The sequence below is a fragment of the Cricetulus griseus genome (genome assembly GCF_003668045.3).
Source record: "Cricetulus griseus strain 17A/GY chromosome 1 unlocalized genomic scaffold, alternate assembly CriGri-PICRH-1.0 chr1_0, whole genome shotgun sequence".
In the NCBI taxonomy this organism is placed as follows: Eukaryota; Metazoa; Chordata; class Mammalia; order Rodentia; family Cricetidae; genus Cricetulus; species Cricetulus griseus.
The window spans coordinates 95,619,089-95,636,996 of record NW_023276806.1 but is presented as its reverse complement, the minus strand read 5'-3'; the positions used below and the strand labels follow the sequence as shown (position 1 = coordinate 95,636,996).

The following is a 17,908-nucleotide window of genomic DNA, read 5'->3' as shown; positions in this document are numbered from 1 at the left end:
GTGTGTACGTACGTATGTAGTTAATGAAGAGCTTGGACTGGAGTTTTAATTCCTGAGCACAATGTTGATCCACTGAGTTGCCCCATTTCTCTCTGCTCAGCTGGACCACGGGTTTACCATCAAGAGATCAGGGTCTTTGGACTACTACCAGCAACCAGGAATGTATTGGATAAGGTATGAGATGGTGCAGCTCAACAGTCAGTGTTTCCATGGCAACGTGCTGGCAGTCTCCATTTACCAGTTCCTTCAGTGGATAAACATGTTTTTGATTTGTTACCCAGTCCATATGCTGCTTTATCAGTTTCATTTTAATCTTGATTGAGATGCCACACCCCCTCATTCCTTTTTTTCACCCATTATTCACACTGACATTTGCCAGCTTTCTTTCCATCGCACATGCTCAGTATCGATTTCCCCTTACGGTTAAAAGGACAGTATATTCCATGCCAATGCCAAAGCATTTGCCTGTTGTTGCTGATTGCAGCAGTGATGTTTCCAGTGCTCTTCTGTCCTGTAATAAATGGAACTACAGAAGCACCTTAGTGTGTACTCTATAGAAGTATATACTGTCATTTTAAAGCCATTCAGCCCAGCCTTAACCTTCTTAGATGACGGAACAATGCATTTACACACTAGCAGTAGAAATGCCTCCTAGTACAGTGGGCTTCAGAATGCATTGTGTGTGTTGGTAAGCTTGTGTTTTCAAATTCTCCACCTTCTTGTTTTGTTTTTGTTTTACTGTTTTCTCCCCCCCCCCACTCCCCAAAATTCTCTCTATGTACTAGCTACTGCATGAATTTACTTTCTGATATTTTGTAATTGTCAGATTATTTAGTTGGCTTATCTGCTTGAGCAAGGGGGGGTCTTTGGGAAGTATTGACTTGTTTAACCAGCTTATGAATTCTATCCCATCCTTCCCTATTCCAGTCAATGGCCCTGGCATCTCCTGCAAGGGGCATTGTGTGTGTATCTCTCTAGAGTTACCCACAAGCAAGATGACTTTTGATGGTTTGAGAAATGAACTCTGAGAAGTTCTAGAGAACTTCTCTTCACCTTAATGTCTCCAAAATGATCTCCAGGTAAAAACCAAGAAAAGTCCCTGCCCCCAGCTTTGGCATTGTTTTCTCCAAATAATGAAACCTGTTGGCAGCAACATGGTGTCTCCCTGACACCGTCTCATGGATCAGACTGCCAAGTTTTACCAGAATAAGTTTATACTCATGTGTGTATAGATACAGATATACTTTATATGTAATATGTATAAATTTTCCCTCTGATTGTTGCCCCTAATTATTTGTTAAAATAATTAGGTTCTCAAAAACAAAGGGCTTAGAAAACTAGAACAAGGCACACTCTGACAAATAATCAAAAGTGTAGTAAGGGCATGACCATTTCTAGATCTGCTTACAGTAGGAAGACCCCAGCCTCAGTAAGACTTTTTAGTGAGTTTTCCAGAGAAGGCACTTTGTACCCCTTCAGAATTGGTCTAAGGAAGGGGTCGTATAGCCAGTGCTTCGTTTACCTAAGTAAATTAGCTTTGGAGGAGGGGGAGTTCATTATGATTGGCCTGAACACAGACCCAGCCTTGACTTTTTAACACTGAAGTAATATAGAAGAGTACGTGTTTCACAAAAGCTAGTCTTTCCTGTAGATTTCACACACTGTGCACACTCCTGAAACAGTTTCTGTTCCAGGCACAGACCATTCCCAGCACCCAGAAGCACCCTTCCAGGCCCTTCCCAGAGGGTGCTTTTGTCCCACGGGTAAAGGCTAACTGAAAAGTCTACCTGTGGTAATTAGTTTTGCTCCCTTTCAGACTTTATGTAAATTGAATCCTACCATGCTTCAGCCTTTCTTATCCTGTGTCTCCTGTCCTGGGGTATATCAGCCAGATGCGAACATGTAGAATTGATAGAGGGTGAAAAATCGGCATTGAGTGTGTCTAATTACATCTATACTTATTTGTGTTTTAAAAAAGATAAAGAAAAACCTGGCATCCCTAAATCCATTTAATTTCACAGAAAGGAAAATCCTGAGGAATTATAAAACTCACAGGGTAGGCTCAATGTGCCAAGGAAACATAATAATTAATGCATGTGAGCTAGTATTAAAAAGACTAACTACAAGCTAGTGGCGGTTCCCATCCGCAGACAAAATGACACATCCCTGAATAATGGGCAAGAGCAGATGGGAGATAATCTCTTTTCTCTTCCACACATAAACTGCTGTTTTCCAGCTGGGGGCAGTAACAACAATGTTTATAGTTACTGCTGCACTAAACAGCGTACACAGTATGTAAAGCTAAACTGGAGACATGACACTAAAAATCTCATTGCCATCTATGCTTAATTAGGAAGTTTTATAATGCCATTTAGCCTCAGAATGAACACATTCTCCTTGCTGATCACAAATGCTTCCCTTTTATCTCCATAGAAGTGGGAGCATTCATCTACCCAGGGTGGCAGGCCAACTTTTCAACATAAACAATCATCATAGGCAAACAACCCCGCTCCCAGTTGTTGTGTTTATAAGCACTCCTGGCTGTTGATACTGCTCTGAGCAAAGCACTTCAGAATCCCACTTGCATTTACAAAGTAGCTCACATGAGGGTGTCAGCTGGTAAAACCCTCTCCAGGAGGTGCCCCAAATCAGCGGGATTCTCTTAATTGACATTTTAGTATCCACATGATGGGGGTCCATTTTCCTTTCTCTCTTTCATGCCCCAGCTCTTTCTCGGCTCTTCCACTCTCTGCCTACAGCCGGGGAACTGCATTCTCTGGCTGGCCAATTTATCTAGGAGGCCTTACCACCCAGAGCCCAAGCTCACTAGGCTGTCCCAGCCCCCTCCCCTGAACCCCTAAAGCATTGCTTCTCCTTATTTCGCATCACAGGAAAATGTACATTCTGCCCTATCCCTCCCCCTCCCGAAGGGGACCCAGTCCAATCATTTCTACCTTTCCCAAGTACAGAGGTCCCTGTGGCTGGTGCCATGGCCAAGAACACACGGAACAGAATTCTGCATCCGAAGTGTGGAAACCATGGCTGTGGCTAAAATGAAGTAACTCGGTTAAATAAAATAAATGTCAAAACAGGGCACCAAATGCTGAATAAGATGAAATGGGGAGGTGAGCTAGGACAAAGGGGTGACTGAGTCCCCAGGCATGATGTGACTAAACTGTGCATGTTAGTGACAATGCCTCCTCCTGAAACAGTGAGTAATGAGGCAGAGCCACCAGCAGCCGGGCGCTGGCTTTGGGAGGGCATCAAATGCTGTCGTGCTCAGCTCTTAAAAGGAATGGGGTCTGGTAAATATGTCTTGCTGGGTGCAGGTTTCAAAGAGGTGTTCCTATTGACACCAGATAGGACTCTCAACATGCTGTGAGCGCAGCAGACAGAGCTCTGCCAGCCATGGCCCAGAAGGCCTGCTGGGTGGCAAGTTGCCTTGGCCTTGCTGTGCTGAGTCCCAGAGGCTGCCAGAGGAGAGCAGATGCTTCTGTAACAACATGGGATTGGCCACTCCTAGCCCCCCCCCCCGCCCCGCCCTGGCTTCTTCTGTAACAGAGGGGTGAGTTTAAAGCATCCAAAAGGGTCATAGGCAACCTTCAAAATCAATCACGCTTTGGTGACAGAGAAGCTTCCAGAAAACAGTGAGCATTGGACCCTGCAATTGTTCCCTAGTAACCCCTGAGGTCTCAGGCCAAATTAAAAAACATTGAGAGCACTCCATGTCTATTGCTGTGGCAAGAAGGACAGGAATCGCTAGGCATGTATTACACACCTTTGATCCCACACTTGGGAGGCAGAGGCAGGTAGGTCTCTATAAGTATAGGGCCAGCCTGGTCTATGTAGCAAATTCTAGACTAGCCAGGACTACGCAGTGAAACCTTGCCTCAAAAATTATACATATATATATATATATATATATATATATATATATAATATATATGAATAGGGAGAATAGTGAGCCACCTGGGTCATGTTTTCACCAAGCTAAGCAGATGGCTGTTGTGATTTTGTTTCATTTGATTTGTTTTCAGAGGTCTCTTCTGAGAGCATTTCAACAACACATAAGTCTTTCTGTACATTCAACTTGTAGCTAGAAAGGAGACAAAACTGTGGCACCCAAGTCCTCAGTGGGTGTGAATTGAAGAGAATCTATTCTGTTTCCTAGGGTCCTGGACAATTCAGTATCTACTAAATACTGCATGGTATCTGTTTATAATTCACTGTCCCTCTTTTTGACTTAAAAGTAAATATCTACAGTCTTTTCTACATATGCATTTCTGCCGCATTTTGCAAGTAGGTCTTAGTCAAATTCCCTGACGAGACTCAGGCATCATACATTAATAAGCAGGAAGGCAAGGGAGCCTCTCTCCCAGGGAGCAGCATGAGGTCTACAAGAAAGAGTATAAACGTTTACAAGCTGGAGTCAAAGATTCTCAAACACGTGAGAAGCATACACCATGTTAAAAACCGAGATGACTTATACTTTGGTGGTAGCCCTTAAGAGAAGGGCGTTTTGGTGGCAGAAACCCTGGGGTCAACCTTTCTTGTACCCTCATCTGTCCCAGCCCCAAAACAGAATTCAGGATGGATTGCCTTGTGTTCTCCTCTCTTCCGAGAGAAAGCCACTGTCTAGCAGAGACAGTCTCCTGAGTAAACCAATGATTATTGATGTGGAATCATGAATTTTCCTAGTGCTGTCCTCAGGTGGAAGTGCCTGACTTTCACTGAGTGTTTGTGACAGCTCCCTCCACTCAGGTGTCCAGAGCTGAAAGTGACAATGGAGAATGCGCTTAAAGGCTGTCCTCTAGGACAGGGTTGGCATGCTACAACAAGTGGTAGGATCTAGCCTTCTTCCTGCTGCTTGTTTTGTTTTGTTTTCAGTTTTATTAGGACACAGCTACATCCATTCATTGACAGGCTGCCTGTGGCTGCTTATGCCCTGCTGCTACACATCTGAAAAGTATCAGAGAACTGAATGACCTGAAACCCAAAGCTCTTGCCTATCTGGCCCATTGCAAAATGTCTCCTGACCCTGTATTTAAGTATGAAGGGTGGATCTAAATTAAAAGTACCATCTATTAAAAATGAAAATTTCATGAAACTAGCGATGGGAGGTATTTAAAATGGCATTTTTGCTAAATTAATTTGCAAGCCTTTTGGCTAAGCTAAAATTGTATTTACAATAAAGGCAGCTAGCCCTAGCACACCTGTAAGACATAGCTTGTTTTTAATTTTTTCAGATTTGTGTAGGACAAACCCTGTCTGTGGTAATTCCTTAGCTCACTAGTGTGGTAAGGGGCAGACCCATGGAGGTTCAGTTTCTCTTCTGTAAGGAAACCCACGGCTGCAGAGCTGATGAAGGAAGTAAACTCAAGCCCCTGGAAGCCCAAGCTCAATGCCCTGAAAAGGCCACCATTGCAACCCTCTGGTGACAGGCTGTGAAGATGAAGAGCCAGGCTAGTTGAGATCCTTTTAAGTACCTCATCTCAAAGTCCCGTGTCTGATCAAGTTAGGTGACATAGACACACGGTTAGTCTTCCCAGGAAAATGGGAGCTAATACTCCAGAAAGTCACCTTAAGGAAGCTGCAGGGAAGGCTGTTTGGCTCTATCCTGTGCAAGCCTCCTTTTGCCATTTTAATGGTGACGTTTACTCTAGGAAAACACTGTGCCATGTCTCCAGGTACTTTGCATTTCCTGGCAAGGCCCCCAAAGGAAACACCAGCCAAACAAAACAAAACAGTAATAGCATGACAATAAACACAATAAAATGAGGAGGGATACTGGATCAATTTGTTAGTTTAATTTTAATGGCAAGCAAATTATAACTTAGTCCCTACAGAGTGAGGGTTAGCAAGGAGCCGTTTCCTGAGATTAATGCCCCAGCCTCCTAGGTAGTATGAATAATGGATGGGCTAAAAGGCAAAATGCACAATAATGTTCTTTTATTAATGAAATGAAGACTCGTTGTGATGGCTGGCAATAAATTAGAAAAAGCCAAAGAGGGAAAGTCATCAACACTTGTACCTTTGAAAAATGTAGTTTCTTAAATCCAATAATTACTGCCATGACAGAAAACATTGCCGTACAACAGAAATGAAGTACATCCCTTGTGAATCCTGCCTGTATTGCAGAGGAGAAATATTTTCGATCCATAGACTATAAGGTCTATTATTTGCTAAGAGAAAACACAGCCCATTACAGTCGATTGATGGTGATATTAAGCATTCTGGTGGAATTTCATAGGTGAACCTTCTGAGGATCAGGCATTAGGAGACACCCCCCACTCCAGTACATTCGCATGGAATCTGGAAGGCAGTATAGGAAGGAGGCATGTCCAAGGTCACATCATTAGCTGAACTAGGACAAAAAACTAATTCTCCCAACTTCTACCACTGCTGCTTCCAAGAGGATTAAGCTAAAGCTGCAGACAAGGCAGGCATTCCAGAGCCGTGTACAATTCATACTCCGGCCCAGCCTTCCCCTGCCATTGTAGCATTCCTCTCTTTCACAATGCACAAAGACAAGATAGATAAAGTTCAAGTTCACCTGTGCATATTTTCAAATTTAGTGTCACAAACTGGATTTAAAATATTCGAGTAGAATGTGGAGCACAGGCTCACTCATTATCAACAGAATAACTCACTGGCCAAAAAATTCTCCTGTTTAGACAAGGGTTGCCTTTTATTTCAGTGTTCCTGGTCTTGTGGTGAGCCTAGAAACAGGATAGATATTAATTCCCTTTTGGATTTCCAGCTATGTTGTGTGCAGTTACCTGAGTTGCTGTGGTAACTAGCATATTACAACCATCCATCACCTGCTACAGTAGCAGCCAGGGGCTTTGCCGGAGTCAAAAGCTAACAGTTTGAGACGGGTATTTGCAGTGCTTCTTTTATGTAAGCTGGGCCTGTATTAGTCCGTTTCTCTATATCATTTCATTTTCCAATGATACCCTCTTTCAACCAAGCTCCCCAGTACACAGCATGGAGACCAGGGCCACACATAAATTTGAAGTAACTCACACTTGGTTTCCACGGTCAGCATGGAAGAAGGTCCTAAGGGGTCCTTGCCCACCTCTAACCTGTGGTCATTAACACCAAATGTGATACTCCAGTCTTGAGATTCTCTTAGGGGCTCTTAATGAAATGGAGGCTCACTGAGGAGACTCGTGGGATTTCAGTAGCGAGTCTATTCATGCTGGTTCCAACGAAACCACAAACACTGAGCAGACTAAATTACAAAACAAATCTGTCAGGAAGTCTTACGTGCTAATGGGACATCCAGCCTGTACCTTAAGACACACTTTGCAAAGATGGGCAGTGAGGAGGAGACACTGAAAATCTTGCAGGGTTGATGAAAAAAGTAAGTGAAAGAATAAGTAAAGCTGCCCTCAGCCACTCAGAAATGTGTGACCCAACACTTCAGAGCACAAATCAGTCTTCAAATGCTTCGGATAGGGTTTCCAGTTTGTTACATTTGCATTGCAATCTCTCCAGAGAGTACATCACTACAAGTAGTTCTGTTTTCTTGCTGAATTTATCAGTTCTGAAATGCCAAGGGGGCTACAGAATCCAGCTGTAACTAGTAAACTGGATGTATTTGAGAGGTGCACTAGTTTTGAGGGCTCTGATTAAAATTTCAAAGAAATCACAAATGGCATAGCACTAACTGTGATCAGAAACTGCAATGGGCAAATACATGGATAACAAGAAAAAATTATTTTCTATGATATAGGAATAATTTGCTAATATTTAAAACACATTAGATTCTGAAGTATTGACTTTACTAATTTCTTGCTTTATAATTTTGTAGAACTTGTCATGGGTTCTATTTTATAATACTATTCAGAAAGTGCATAATCACCCCAAATAATTCTGGATTGAACAAGAAGTATGTGATTGTGATACATGCCCAGCCAGTATGCCACAGTCAGATAAGTATTCTGGAAGTTTCTGGTTGTAGCATGCAGGAATTTACATGAAATTTGAGGAATCTACACAGAAAAGGTGCTAAGAAGCCAGTGTGCAATTAAAGGCAAAAGGTTTGGTCAAGAAAGTTCTTGCCAGAGGAGTTTAGGGGGTGATTGCTGCAGTAGATGAATTGTGTGAATTAGGTCTTGGGGAATATACACAGTAGGCTGGGCAGAGCAGAAGTCACATCAGGTGAGGAGCAGCTTGAGCCAGGATGCAGACAATCAAGTGAATTGGAAGGTTTACCAGTGGACTGTTTTGATGGCATGGGAAGAAAGCCCAGAACAGACTGGTTGACACACAAACAACACTTGTTATTGTGTATGACCAGATAGGCCTGTGGGTGGGTTGTGTCTTTGGAGGTAGAAAGTGCTCATTCAAAACCCAGTTTGCTTCTATGCTTCACATTTATCTCACTGAGTTCTCTGAGTCCAATATCATGTGGTATTGGCTTGAGAAGCCATCATCTGGAAAACTGGCATTCATTGCAAAGATGAAATTCCAGAGACAGTTTCAAGGTGTCTTGTTGACATGGGTAGGTGTCTATCCTGAACCTGTCAGCTTAGGCTTGTTTCTAGTGGCAGCCCATCACTTCCCCGCTCATAGATTTGGTAGGGCCACCTTCACCGGAGTCATAATGGGAGTGGAAAGGTGTCCAAAAAGAAACTAAGGCAAAGGGGTGATATTCTAGATGAGCCACTGTCTGCTAAAGGGACATAATGGGTCCACTGATGTCACGAATCAGTTCTGAGTAATAACAGGAACTCGACACTGGAAAATTTTACTGTCAGTGCATTGGCAAGACTGGGACAAGGATTTAGACTTTATGAGGAATTGTAAATAAACTGGACCTTGTGAAAATTGACCTGTCAGCTACTTGCAGGATGGACTGGAGATTGGGTACCCCAGAGGGAAGTGGGTGACCTCTGTTGGAACTCTTCATATTTCAATAGTCACAAAGTCCATAATGTATCTATTGTGTGCTGTGAACTGTGGAGAATTCAGAGACGGCACCTAAGACTTGATCATGGCCCTTTATAGAGTCTATAAGATGGGGAAGAAAACAGTCAGTCATAATTTATGCGAGACACACAGTAAATGCACTACATACCACATTGTTGTGGGAATGGGGATGGGTCCCATTAGGAGTAAAATGAACCGCAGTCCACAGAGCTAGAAACAGAATGTTTTGGGGCTCAGGGAGCAGAGGCTGGGGGGTAGAAAATCCCTTTATGTGATCTTTGGTTGCAGTTATGGATAACTACTACAGTGGCCCAGATGGGCAGGAAACCCTCATTTCTGTAGTGAGCACTGGGTCTAGGAAGTCACAGTCCCCCCAGATTCAGAGTGGCTTGGACTGGGTAGATCCTGACTTATTGTTCCTCAAGATTTTCTTGATAATCAGCATGGGGGTACCCGCAGCATTTGGTCTTGGATACTGTCTTCGGCTAGGGTCTTCCCCTGCTACTTGGGATGAGAAGGAGATGGAGTGAGCTGTGTGCACATGGAGACTCTGCTTTATCCTGTCACAGTAGATTACAGAGTAAATGCTTGCTTGGGCCTTGTGCAAAAGACATGAGATATATTCTGAGTGTGGTACATGGGCAAATCCTTCTACATATTGAGTCTCAACCTCAGTCCTATATAGACAGAACACTGGGCAGAGATGCTTTGGACAGCTCTTTTACTCTTAAGCATCTATAAATTCAATGGAAACTGCCTTCTGACCCTTCTTCTAGAACATACAATAAGGATATTTCTAAGAAGTGCTTTGAAATGTGGGAGCATGTAAGCACACAGAAGTTTGTCTAGGAAGGTGACCATTTAGAAAGCTAGTAATTAGAGAGATAAGCAGGACATGTGGAATTGAGCACTTAAGCAAGACAGAGAAAGGCTTCCCTAGGCAAAGGAGCAAGAAGGAAGACAATATGATCACCCCAAGAGAATCTGAAGAAGGAAGGTTAAAGTGAGGGAGCATCTGAGCACCAGCAGCTTCTGCATTTCCAAAGAAATGTCCTTTTTCAGTGGCATGTGACTTAGAGCAGCTGAACACACAGCTAATCATAGCCATCTAAGGGAGATGAAGAACTAAATGTTTGAAGGTCCATGAGAATTCAACAGGGAGAATCACAGTTCATGTCTACTTCAACAAGTCTGTGATTGAATTGTTGCATAAGATGCGCCAGGCAAGAGCACAGAGCGGGTGGGGCTGGGGGATGTCTCTGAGTCAATTTGTGATAGGGGCATGCCTTTGCTTCCATCACTTAATTTGAAAATCTAGCATCAAATTACAAAGGCGAAAAGAAACTGTCTCACACCTCTGCAAGCCTTGGCTGCCTGAACATTTTCATACATCCAATTTTATCTGCAGCAATTCTGTGAGTGTGAGAAGAGGCCATGGCTGCTCCTTGTATTGCATAATGATGGAACTGAATGAATAGGCCACACAGAGCAGCGCACATTCCCTGTGTGTCCTTCCATGCTTGACTGACCGCCAGTGTTGCCCCATCAGCATTCTGTCCAGGGCCAGTGAGTTTTTCATCCACAGAAAGGTAGAAATACAACTATATTTTTATGACCAGGAGACGAGTTTATATTACCCTTGGATTAACTACAGAATGCTTTTTATGTCAGACAGACTAAATAGACATCTGTTTTCTACAAACATCCACCTCCACACAAACAGAGCCTTCTCAGTTTGCTTTGAAAAGCAAAATACCATGTGTTGTGACTTTACAATGTTTTAAATAAAGTTAGGAATTTAGGTTTGGGAGACTGACATTTTCATGAAATCAGTGGGTATGAGACCCAAACCTAGACATATGAGGTCCTTTAAAATTCATTGAGGGGCAGAATCAAGGCAGACATTTCAACAGTGGCCATTGGATCGTGTTTTAGCCGTTCTGTGAAGCGAGAAGTGAATTATTAAAGTTTATCGCCCTCATTGGCTTCTAACACTGTTACTCAGTGTGTGCACGGTTTTTAAAGTGGAAACTGCTCAGCCTAAGTAAGCCATTTACTGCCCCGGTTCAACACGCTGTCTCTATTTCGCTCTTTATTACTTCATTTTGGAACTTTGATTGCTTTCTTTTAGATGTAAGATTGTTCTAATGCTATTCTGCAATCGTATGAGGGGCTTAGTTTTCACTTTGTTCTCAGAACCAGGCTGGCCATAAATTTATCTCAGTTCTTTGAAGAAACCAACAGTAAAATTTCCAGAGGAAAAAAAAATGGCGGCAGATATCCTCCCAGAGGGAAAGTAACCTCTTAAAAACAGAGCAGCCTCCAGGCTACATCCCTTTAAAGAGGGACTTTCAGGCAAGGATGCCTTCACCTTCCACTGTGACCCATATTCAGTATTTTTCTCCAGGCTTTGTGCCTGCTCTTCTGCTTTCTGTTAAGGTTTTGCTATAATGGCCCAGTCCCTCCCTATGCCCCCTAAATATAAGATGCAAATGAGATGAAGTCACACTGTATCCCCATACTGATGTTGTAATAACTTCAAGGGTTACAGCCTGGTAGCACTTCCCAAAGATCATCTGAGGTTTCATTGATAGAAATGGGCATAGAGACCAGAGGTAGGAATTCTCAAAGAAGACAAAACAAAAAGTCACTTTTATGAAAATGGATTGTGTAAAGTGAAACCCATAGGATGTAGTCCTTTCAGGCATTGGCTTCATTAAAATTCACCCTGCCCCTCCCAAGGTTCTGCCATAGCCCCTCATCCAGAGACAACAAGATCACTGCAAGTGAAAATTGCTAACACAGTAGGGAGAGCTTGTAGCTATGTTTCCACTTCTTATGACTTTATCAGCCTTCAGCCTTATTATTCATGTACCCTAAGCTGCCTGTTGGCCAATGTGACCCAAGAGGCTTTCTTACCTGTCACACACAAAGGACTGAAGCTCCCCCTTAATGTGGGGATGATTCTGGAAGCCACTGGGTGACAGATATGAAGCTGGTAGCACTGGATAGGTTGCAACCTGAGACATTGCCTGTGCCTGCTGGCTTCGTGATCAGGTCCTTTAACCAGCTCCCCAAAAATGGTGACTGTTGACATAAGTGAGTGGTGATGGGCAGGTTAGCTTAGCCAGCACACTTTCCAACTGCAAAACCTCTAGAGTCTCTCCTGCCATGTCCCCTGGCCTAATTGTCCTCTTTCTCATTTTATGCCCCTGCTAGACCACCGCTCTTGATAAGGAGAGGCAGGTTTTCCGACGAAGACGCAACCAGGATGTGAGGAGCCGGTACAAGGCACAGCCAGCTCCACCAGAACTCAACTCGGAATCAGAAGACTACTCCCCCAGCTCCTCTGAGACTGTTCGCTCCCCCAATTCGCCCTTTTAATAAGACCCTTTTACTCAAAGTACTAGCTTAACCCTTTAAGACTCTGAGACTCCCCCTCCCCCAAACTTCTGTAAAACAGGTTCATCTGATCTATCTAGCACTCAATGCTTGAATGGCAGAACAGAAAGTATGTTTTGGGTACCTTTGTAGCAAGTTCCCTTTACTGAATGAGAAGGCATGTGGTGTTTGTGACGATGGTAATTTGCTGCTAACAGGGGTCCTTAAAGGGTTAAGGTTAATTTGCAATTTTTTTTAACATAGAAGCAATGAATGTTTTCATCAGTCAAGCTAGGATCTGCAATATGTAATAGCACATGTTAGCCCTCTGAGTGCATAGAATTTTCTTTAGAATCCTTGCTGGGGAATTTTTCAGAACCTTGGGTATATTCATACACATTTCTTGATTTTGCTGCAGACTAAGGGGCGTCATTAAGACCCTAAAATGTCCACACAAGGAGAGCATGGGGGTTGATCCACTGTGGATCCTTCTCTGTGGGCTTAGAACATGACAGGTTGTATAATGTCAGCAGATGCACCCCTTATTCCTAACCATCTTATGAAGAAGGGGGATCCTTTTCCTAAGTAGTAAGCTGGTTAGCTGCAGCCAATTCTCTGTTTTTATTGGAGGGAACTGGGTTTGTGACAGCCTCACCCAAGTGATTGACAGTGTCTCTCCCTGTCTCCATGCAAAGATGTGCTGATGATGCCCCTGAAATGCTGCTTCCCCATTAGCTGCTGCTAGTGCCAGGCAGACCCTCGGGGAATCACCTAGCCCTGGCTTGTGCTTGGTGAGTTGGGATCTGTCTGCTCAGGATCAGAAAAGATCTAGAAATTACTGGTGAAAAGAGCAATAAATTACCAGGTGCTCTACAGGGCTGGAAATCCATCCAGCAAGGGAAAGCAAGGTCCTGTGATTTTTTTTTCTTCTCAGCTGCTTTTACACGGGACTGTAGCAACCAGTGAGAAACCAACACAGAGTATGAAAGATCTTGGGCTAGAGGGAGCAAGAGGCAAATGCTTTGCAAAGTGGCAGACGAGAAAGTACAGTGGGCACACAATCCAAAAGCTTCTGAAAATGGGTTTCATAGAAATAAACCAATTCCATTAGTAACTCTAGGCACCTGCAAGTCTCCCAGAAGACATGTCAGAGGCTGAAACTGCCACTCCCACTCATGATTTCCTTTAATATAGTGTGGACTCTAGCCATCCAGGAGAGATGTGTTGCTTTTGTGGTTTGGGGCCAGGGCCTGATTGGGACTGGTTCTCCACTCCTGTTACCCAATCTGTCTCCCTAGACCTGAGTTTCTTTGGGAGCTGATCGCATTTCAGAATATGGGCTTGTTGCTTCCTGTTCAGTGTCCGTGTCCCAAAAGGACTCAGGGGTGTCTGGGAGGCAGGGCTCAACTCAAATGTTGCCCTAATGTTTTCTCAGCTTGACCCAGGAGAAAGAGAAGAGTGATGGCTACAAGTGGTCCTTATTTTCTCATTCTTATTTTGAATGTATTTTAATGTCTTGAAAGTTATGAACAACCTTTCCATTGTCAGGTCTTTATTTTCGAACTCCACACTGATCTTCAACTGCTGTGTTTATGCAGTCTTTAAACCATGTTCTACACACATATAAACTTTTAAATAACACATTCTCACATTTCCTGATCATCCACATTTAAATCAACATTTATTTAGCTTTTCTTTCTTTTAGAGAGCCAAGAAATGATAGCATATAAAATCACAAAATGGTATATATCAGCATATTATTTAAATTGGGTGTTGGGAGTAGACAGGGCACAGACCACCAGGAAGGGTGTTGATTTGTAGACAAAGTTCATATTGGTGAAGGACCTAGAACTGATCGGAAATCACTGGTTTCTCTGGAACAGAAAAGCAGAGCACTTTTATTCTAAGATTAACAAGCAATGGCATAGCTGAGCCTCAACTCCATGTGTATGACTATGAAACACCCTTATGGGCAATAGCTGAGTGCCACTTTTCCTGTCTCTGAATTACTGCTTTCCCCCTGGTTATTAACATATGGCCACAGCATCCAGGGCTCCAGGCCCATAGTGAAGGGCTCTGGCTTTTGTCTATCATCATTTAGGGGAACTCGAGAGGATTTCTCATCATGTTGCAGAAGGCCAGCTCAGAGGAAGTCAGAGCCCACTCAGAAGGAAGATCGCATCACACCCCTATAGAGTTTCAGTGATCTGTGCTGAATAAGCAGCGGGACGCGACCTGTCAAATAGAAATACTGATCAATTGGATGGAATTCGGTAATTCAGCAGTGAGCTACTGAGATCTTAGATATCAGAGGTGTAACTCAGAGGGGGAACAAATAGGCACATGTGGATGACTCGGTGTGCCCAGATTGCTTTGGTTTTAGCCAATACTAATTTTATTGCCCCTTGACATTCTCGGAATAGTTCCAGTTTGAAATGATTAAGTGGCGGTGTTCTTTGAATTTGTATAATCAAATCAATCTTACTTTTTATTTTGTGTATCATGTGCCATTAAGGCTGTGTATCTCTGTAATTATCCACTTCTCCATCATGAGTGTTTCCATATTTTTGAGTATTGAATATAACTCTATGGTGGTAGCTTGGTGATGGGAATTGCCCTTTCCTTTACTAAGAGGATAGCCCTGTCGTATTTAAAGGAAGCTTTCAGTTTGAGAGTAGAGTAGTTGAGCAAACCTTTATTACTTGCTTCCTGACAGTCAATTCTATAGATGAGACCCGTTCATATTAATGAATACATTTACCCCTCAGCGTTGTAGCAGAAACCACTTTATTTGTCATGACCAATAAATATGTGATTTGTTCCAAACCATTAGAAGGTAAAGTTAAGAACGTCAGTCCCTGGAAATGTCTGGCCATACACTCATCTAACTCACACGTGGTGTGTATTAACATAAGCAGAGGAGGGAATGTGAATAAACAACGGAAAACACTTGATGTTTTGTGTTCACTGAGACTTTCCTACAGCCTGCTTAGCTCTCACTTACGAGTGGTGGCTAACAGGCCTGTCAGATACTGTTGAAAGAGAGCAGTATATCTGTGAATGAAGGCTAAAATTGCAATCCTTTACCCTTTGAGGCATATTTCAGTTGGAAAAAAAAGGGAAAGAAAAATTGGCTCAGGGTCGCAGATCTACCCAACTACCAGGACTCGAGCGTGTTAAATCACAGTTGTTTGCTGGCCAAAGGCATCCGTTAGACAACTCTATGGCCTGTGCTGAAGTGCAGTTGTGCTGAGGGAGAGCACACATTACTGTATTGCCTCTAGCCCTTCTCTGGGTAAAACCCTGTCAGCATTTCCATGATAAACTCCCATTCTGGAAGGTTTTTAATTTGACCATAAAAATGTGCCTCAGGGTGAAGTTGGCTATTTGGGGCCCATACTGAAGAGTGGTGGGCACATCTCACACTTCTCAACTTCTTCTTAACTCCTGAGGAAAACGCAACACCAAGAATTCTGGTGCGCTGCCTTCCTTGTGATTCCAGAGTTCTGGCATGCCCCAAGATCCAAGACGGTAGTTTTAACATAATGACTCATTTGGACATGCTTTTTACAAAATGGATCACCTAGCATATAGTATAAAATATTTTTATTATTTGTACATCTTTTTAAAAATTACTACCTGGTTTTCTATTTCTTATTTTCTTTTTGTCAAAAGAATTTTTTTAAAAAACTTGAAGTTGATCAACTCAAAGGTCCTCTTTTCCCATGAGCTGCCTGCCACTTCCATTGGTAATTTGGGAAAAAACTCCCTGACCCAACAGAGCTTTGAATGCTGTGTGGAGGATTAGACACATGTTTCTTTGGAAATCTGGATTTCCAGGTTTATCCATCAGATTTCATGAAATCACTCTTGTCTGCTGGGAGAATAGTGGCTAAAAGTGCCCCCACAATTAACACTTTTGTCAACTCAGATTGGAAGCCAGCGGAAAACAACACTTCATACTCTCCTGTTTAAAGGCAAATAAATCAGGGAAACTTGAGGACATATGAAACATTTGATGACTGCAAAAGTGCTTTACAATTGGGCTCTACGGTGCTTACACATGGAACAGTTAAGAACTGGGACCCCGGGATGTCAGATGGAATCTTTAGTTCGTATGTAATTACATACAGATGGGGGAGGTGCTCTGAGCTGCTCTTTTGTTTTTTAATCATCTCAAATATGCAGCCAGCCAGCCAGTAGCATTAAGGGTCATAAACTGGTGGGAAACAGGAAGTCTAAGGTAGACGGTTAGAATGCCTCTGCTGGGGCATTTTTGTTTGTTTGTTATTGTGCACAGGCTCTAACAGGGAGGCCTCTGTGGTCATTTTTCAGTAAGTGAGCATTTAACGGGCAGGTGTGGTGATCATGCCAGATGAGGGATAGGGATCCATTGTTTCCCATCAAGAAAAGGCAATCTCTCTCAACTGTACCTGAACATTTCCTCAACATTTTTGTGTTTGTTCTTGGTCAATTAAACTGAAACCCTTAACGTTACTTTGATGTAAACTTGTATATTTTTGACTGTGACATACTTTAATTAATTTAAAGTAATTAGTGCTTAAGCTTCAGAACTATGGTGTTAAGAGTAGGATTTTAAAGTGGTGTTAAACATCCTAACAAGTTCAGTTCATCCCAAGTCAATCAGCTGTAGGCAGGAACAGACCTTGACTGGTTCTCTGGGGCAACTTCTCACTTGCCCTTGACATTAAATCCTTGGTGTATTAGAAGAATAAATAAAAAGAAATTGAAACTGGTCCAAGGTTAGAGTCATATCCTTGACAACTTTTTAAAAAATTATTAGGAAATTAATATTAGCCTTTTTCATTCAGACTGAAAGAAAATTATTAAAGGACTAGTTGTGCGTGAAATTAAATAGTATTTTGCTTTTGCATACTAAAGAAGTGGGCTGGGGACTTGACACATTTAACAAGTTTCCCAAAAGGTTTTGATTTGGAGGAGAAAAAAAGAATCCAACGTTTCCTTTCCATTCTGACTTTGTCACTTGCTGCATGGATCAGATGGTGTAGGTTAGTGTCTGGTTTTGGAATCCCAGTGAAATAACTTTCAAACGATTTGTACCCATGATTAAAGGTGGAATGAGATCCATCCCCCCCCCACCCCGTCCTTCAGTTTAAGCTCATAAATTGTAGGTGACTGTGGAATGAAATCATCTGTGATATATTATGTTCATTTACCAAATGAGCTCTTTTGATGTTGCCTGTTTTTATGTAAAACATGTTCTTAAACTAATAAAGTAATATCTCTTGGTGTACACAATGCCCTTCGCTGCTGGACCAGCTCTTCCGTTTACATTGTCATCATGGAGTAAAATTTCATTTCAGTTCAATTCAGAATTGACACATTCAGTCCAGAGTGGAATAACCCAGCTGTGTTCAGGGTTGGGGGGCAGGGTATTCTCTATAGGAGGCTTTAAAAATTAGTCATGCGGTCAGAATGTAGCTTTCCCACATGTCCTCCACTGCACAGTATGTATTTCATGAGCATAATTCAAAAACAACTATTCCAAAAATGTCCCTTTTCATATATTACCTTCCTGGCTGGGCCAGTGAGTTGGACAAACACAGAG

General features: G+C 42.6%; 1 protein-coding gene across 10 annotated transcripts in view; it reads left to right on the top strand.

The window, feature by feature from the left end:
- Dclk1 (doublecortin like kinase 1) overlaps positions 1 to 17,598 on the top strand; it is a 294,999-nt gene extending 277,401 nt beyond the window's left edge. For 6 of the 10 annotated variants that reach the window (XM_027394993.2, XM_035450523.1, XM_027394990.2 and 3 more), the window contains one exon: positions 12,157 to 17,598. In XM_027394993.2, coding sequence (XP_027250794.1) covers positions 12,157 to 12,321 — 165 coding nt within the window. In that variant the 3' untranslated portion in view covers positions 12,322 to 17,598. Of the gene's footprint in view, positions 1 to 100; positions 175 to 12,145 lie in introns of all 10 variants that reach the window. The other 4 variants (XM_027394995.2, XM_027394991.2, XM_027394994.2 and 1 more) reach the window with 2 other exon arrangements.
- Positions 17,599 to 17,908: the final 310 nt, after the last annotated feature.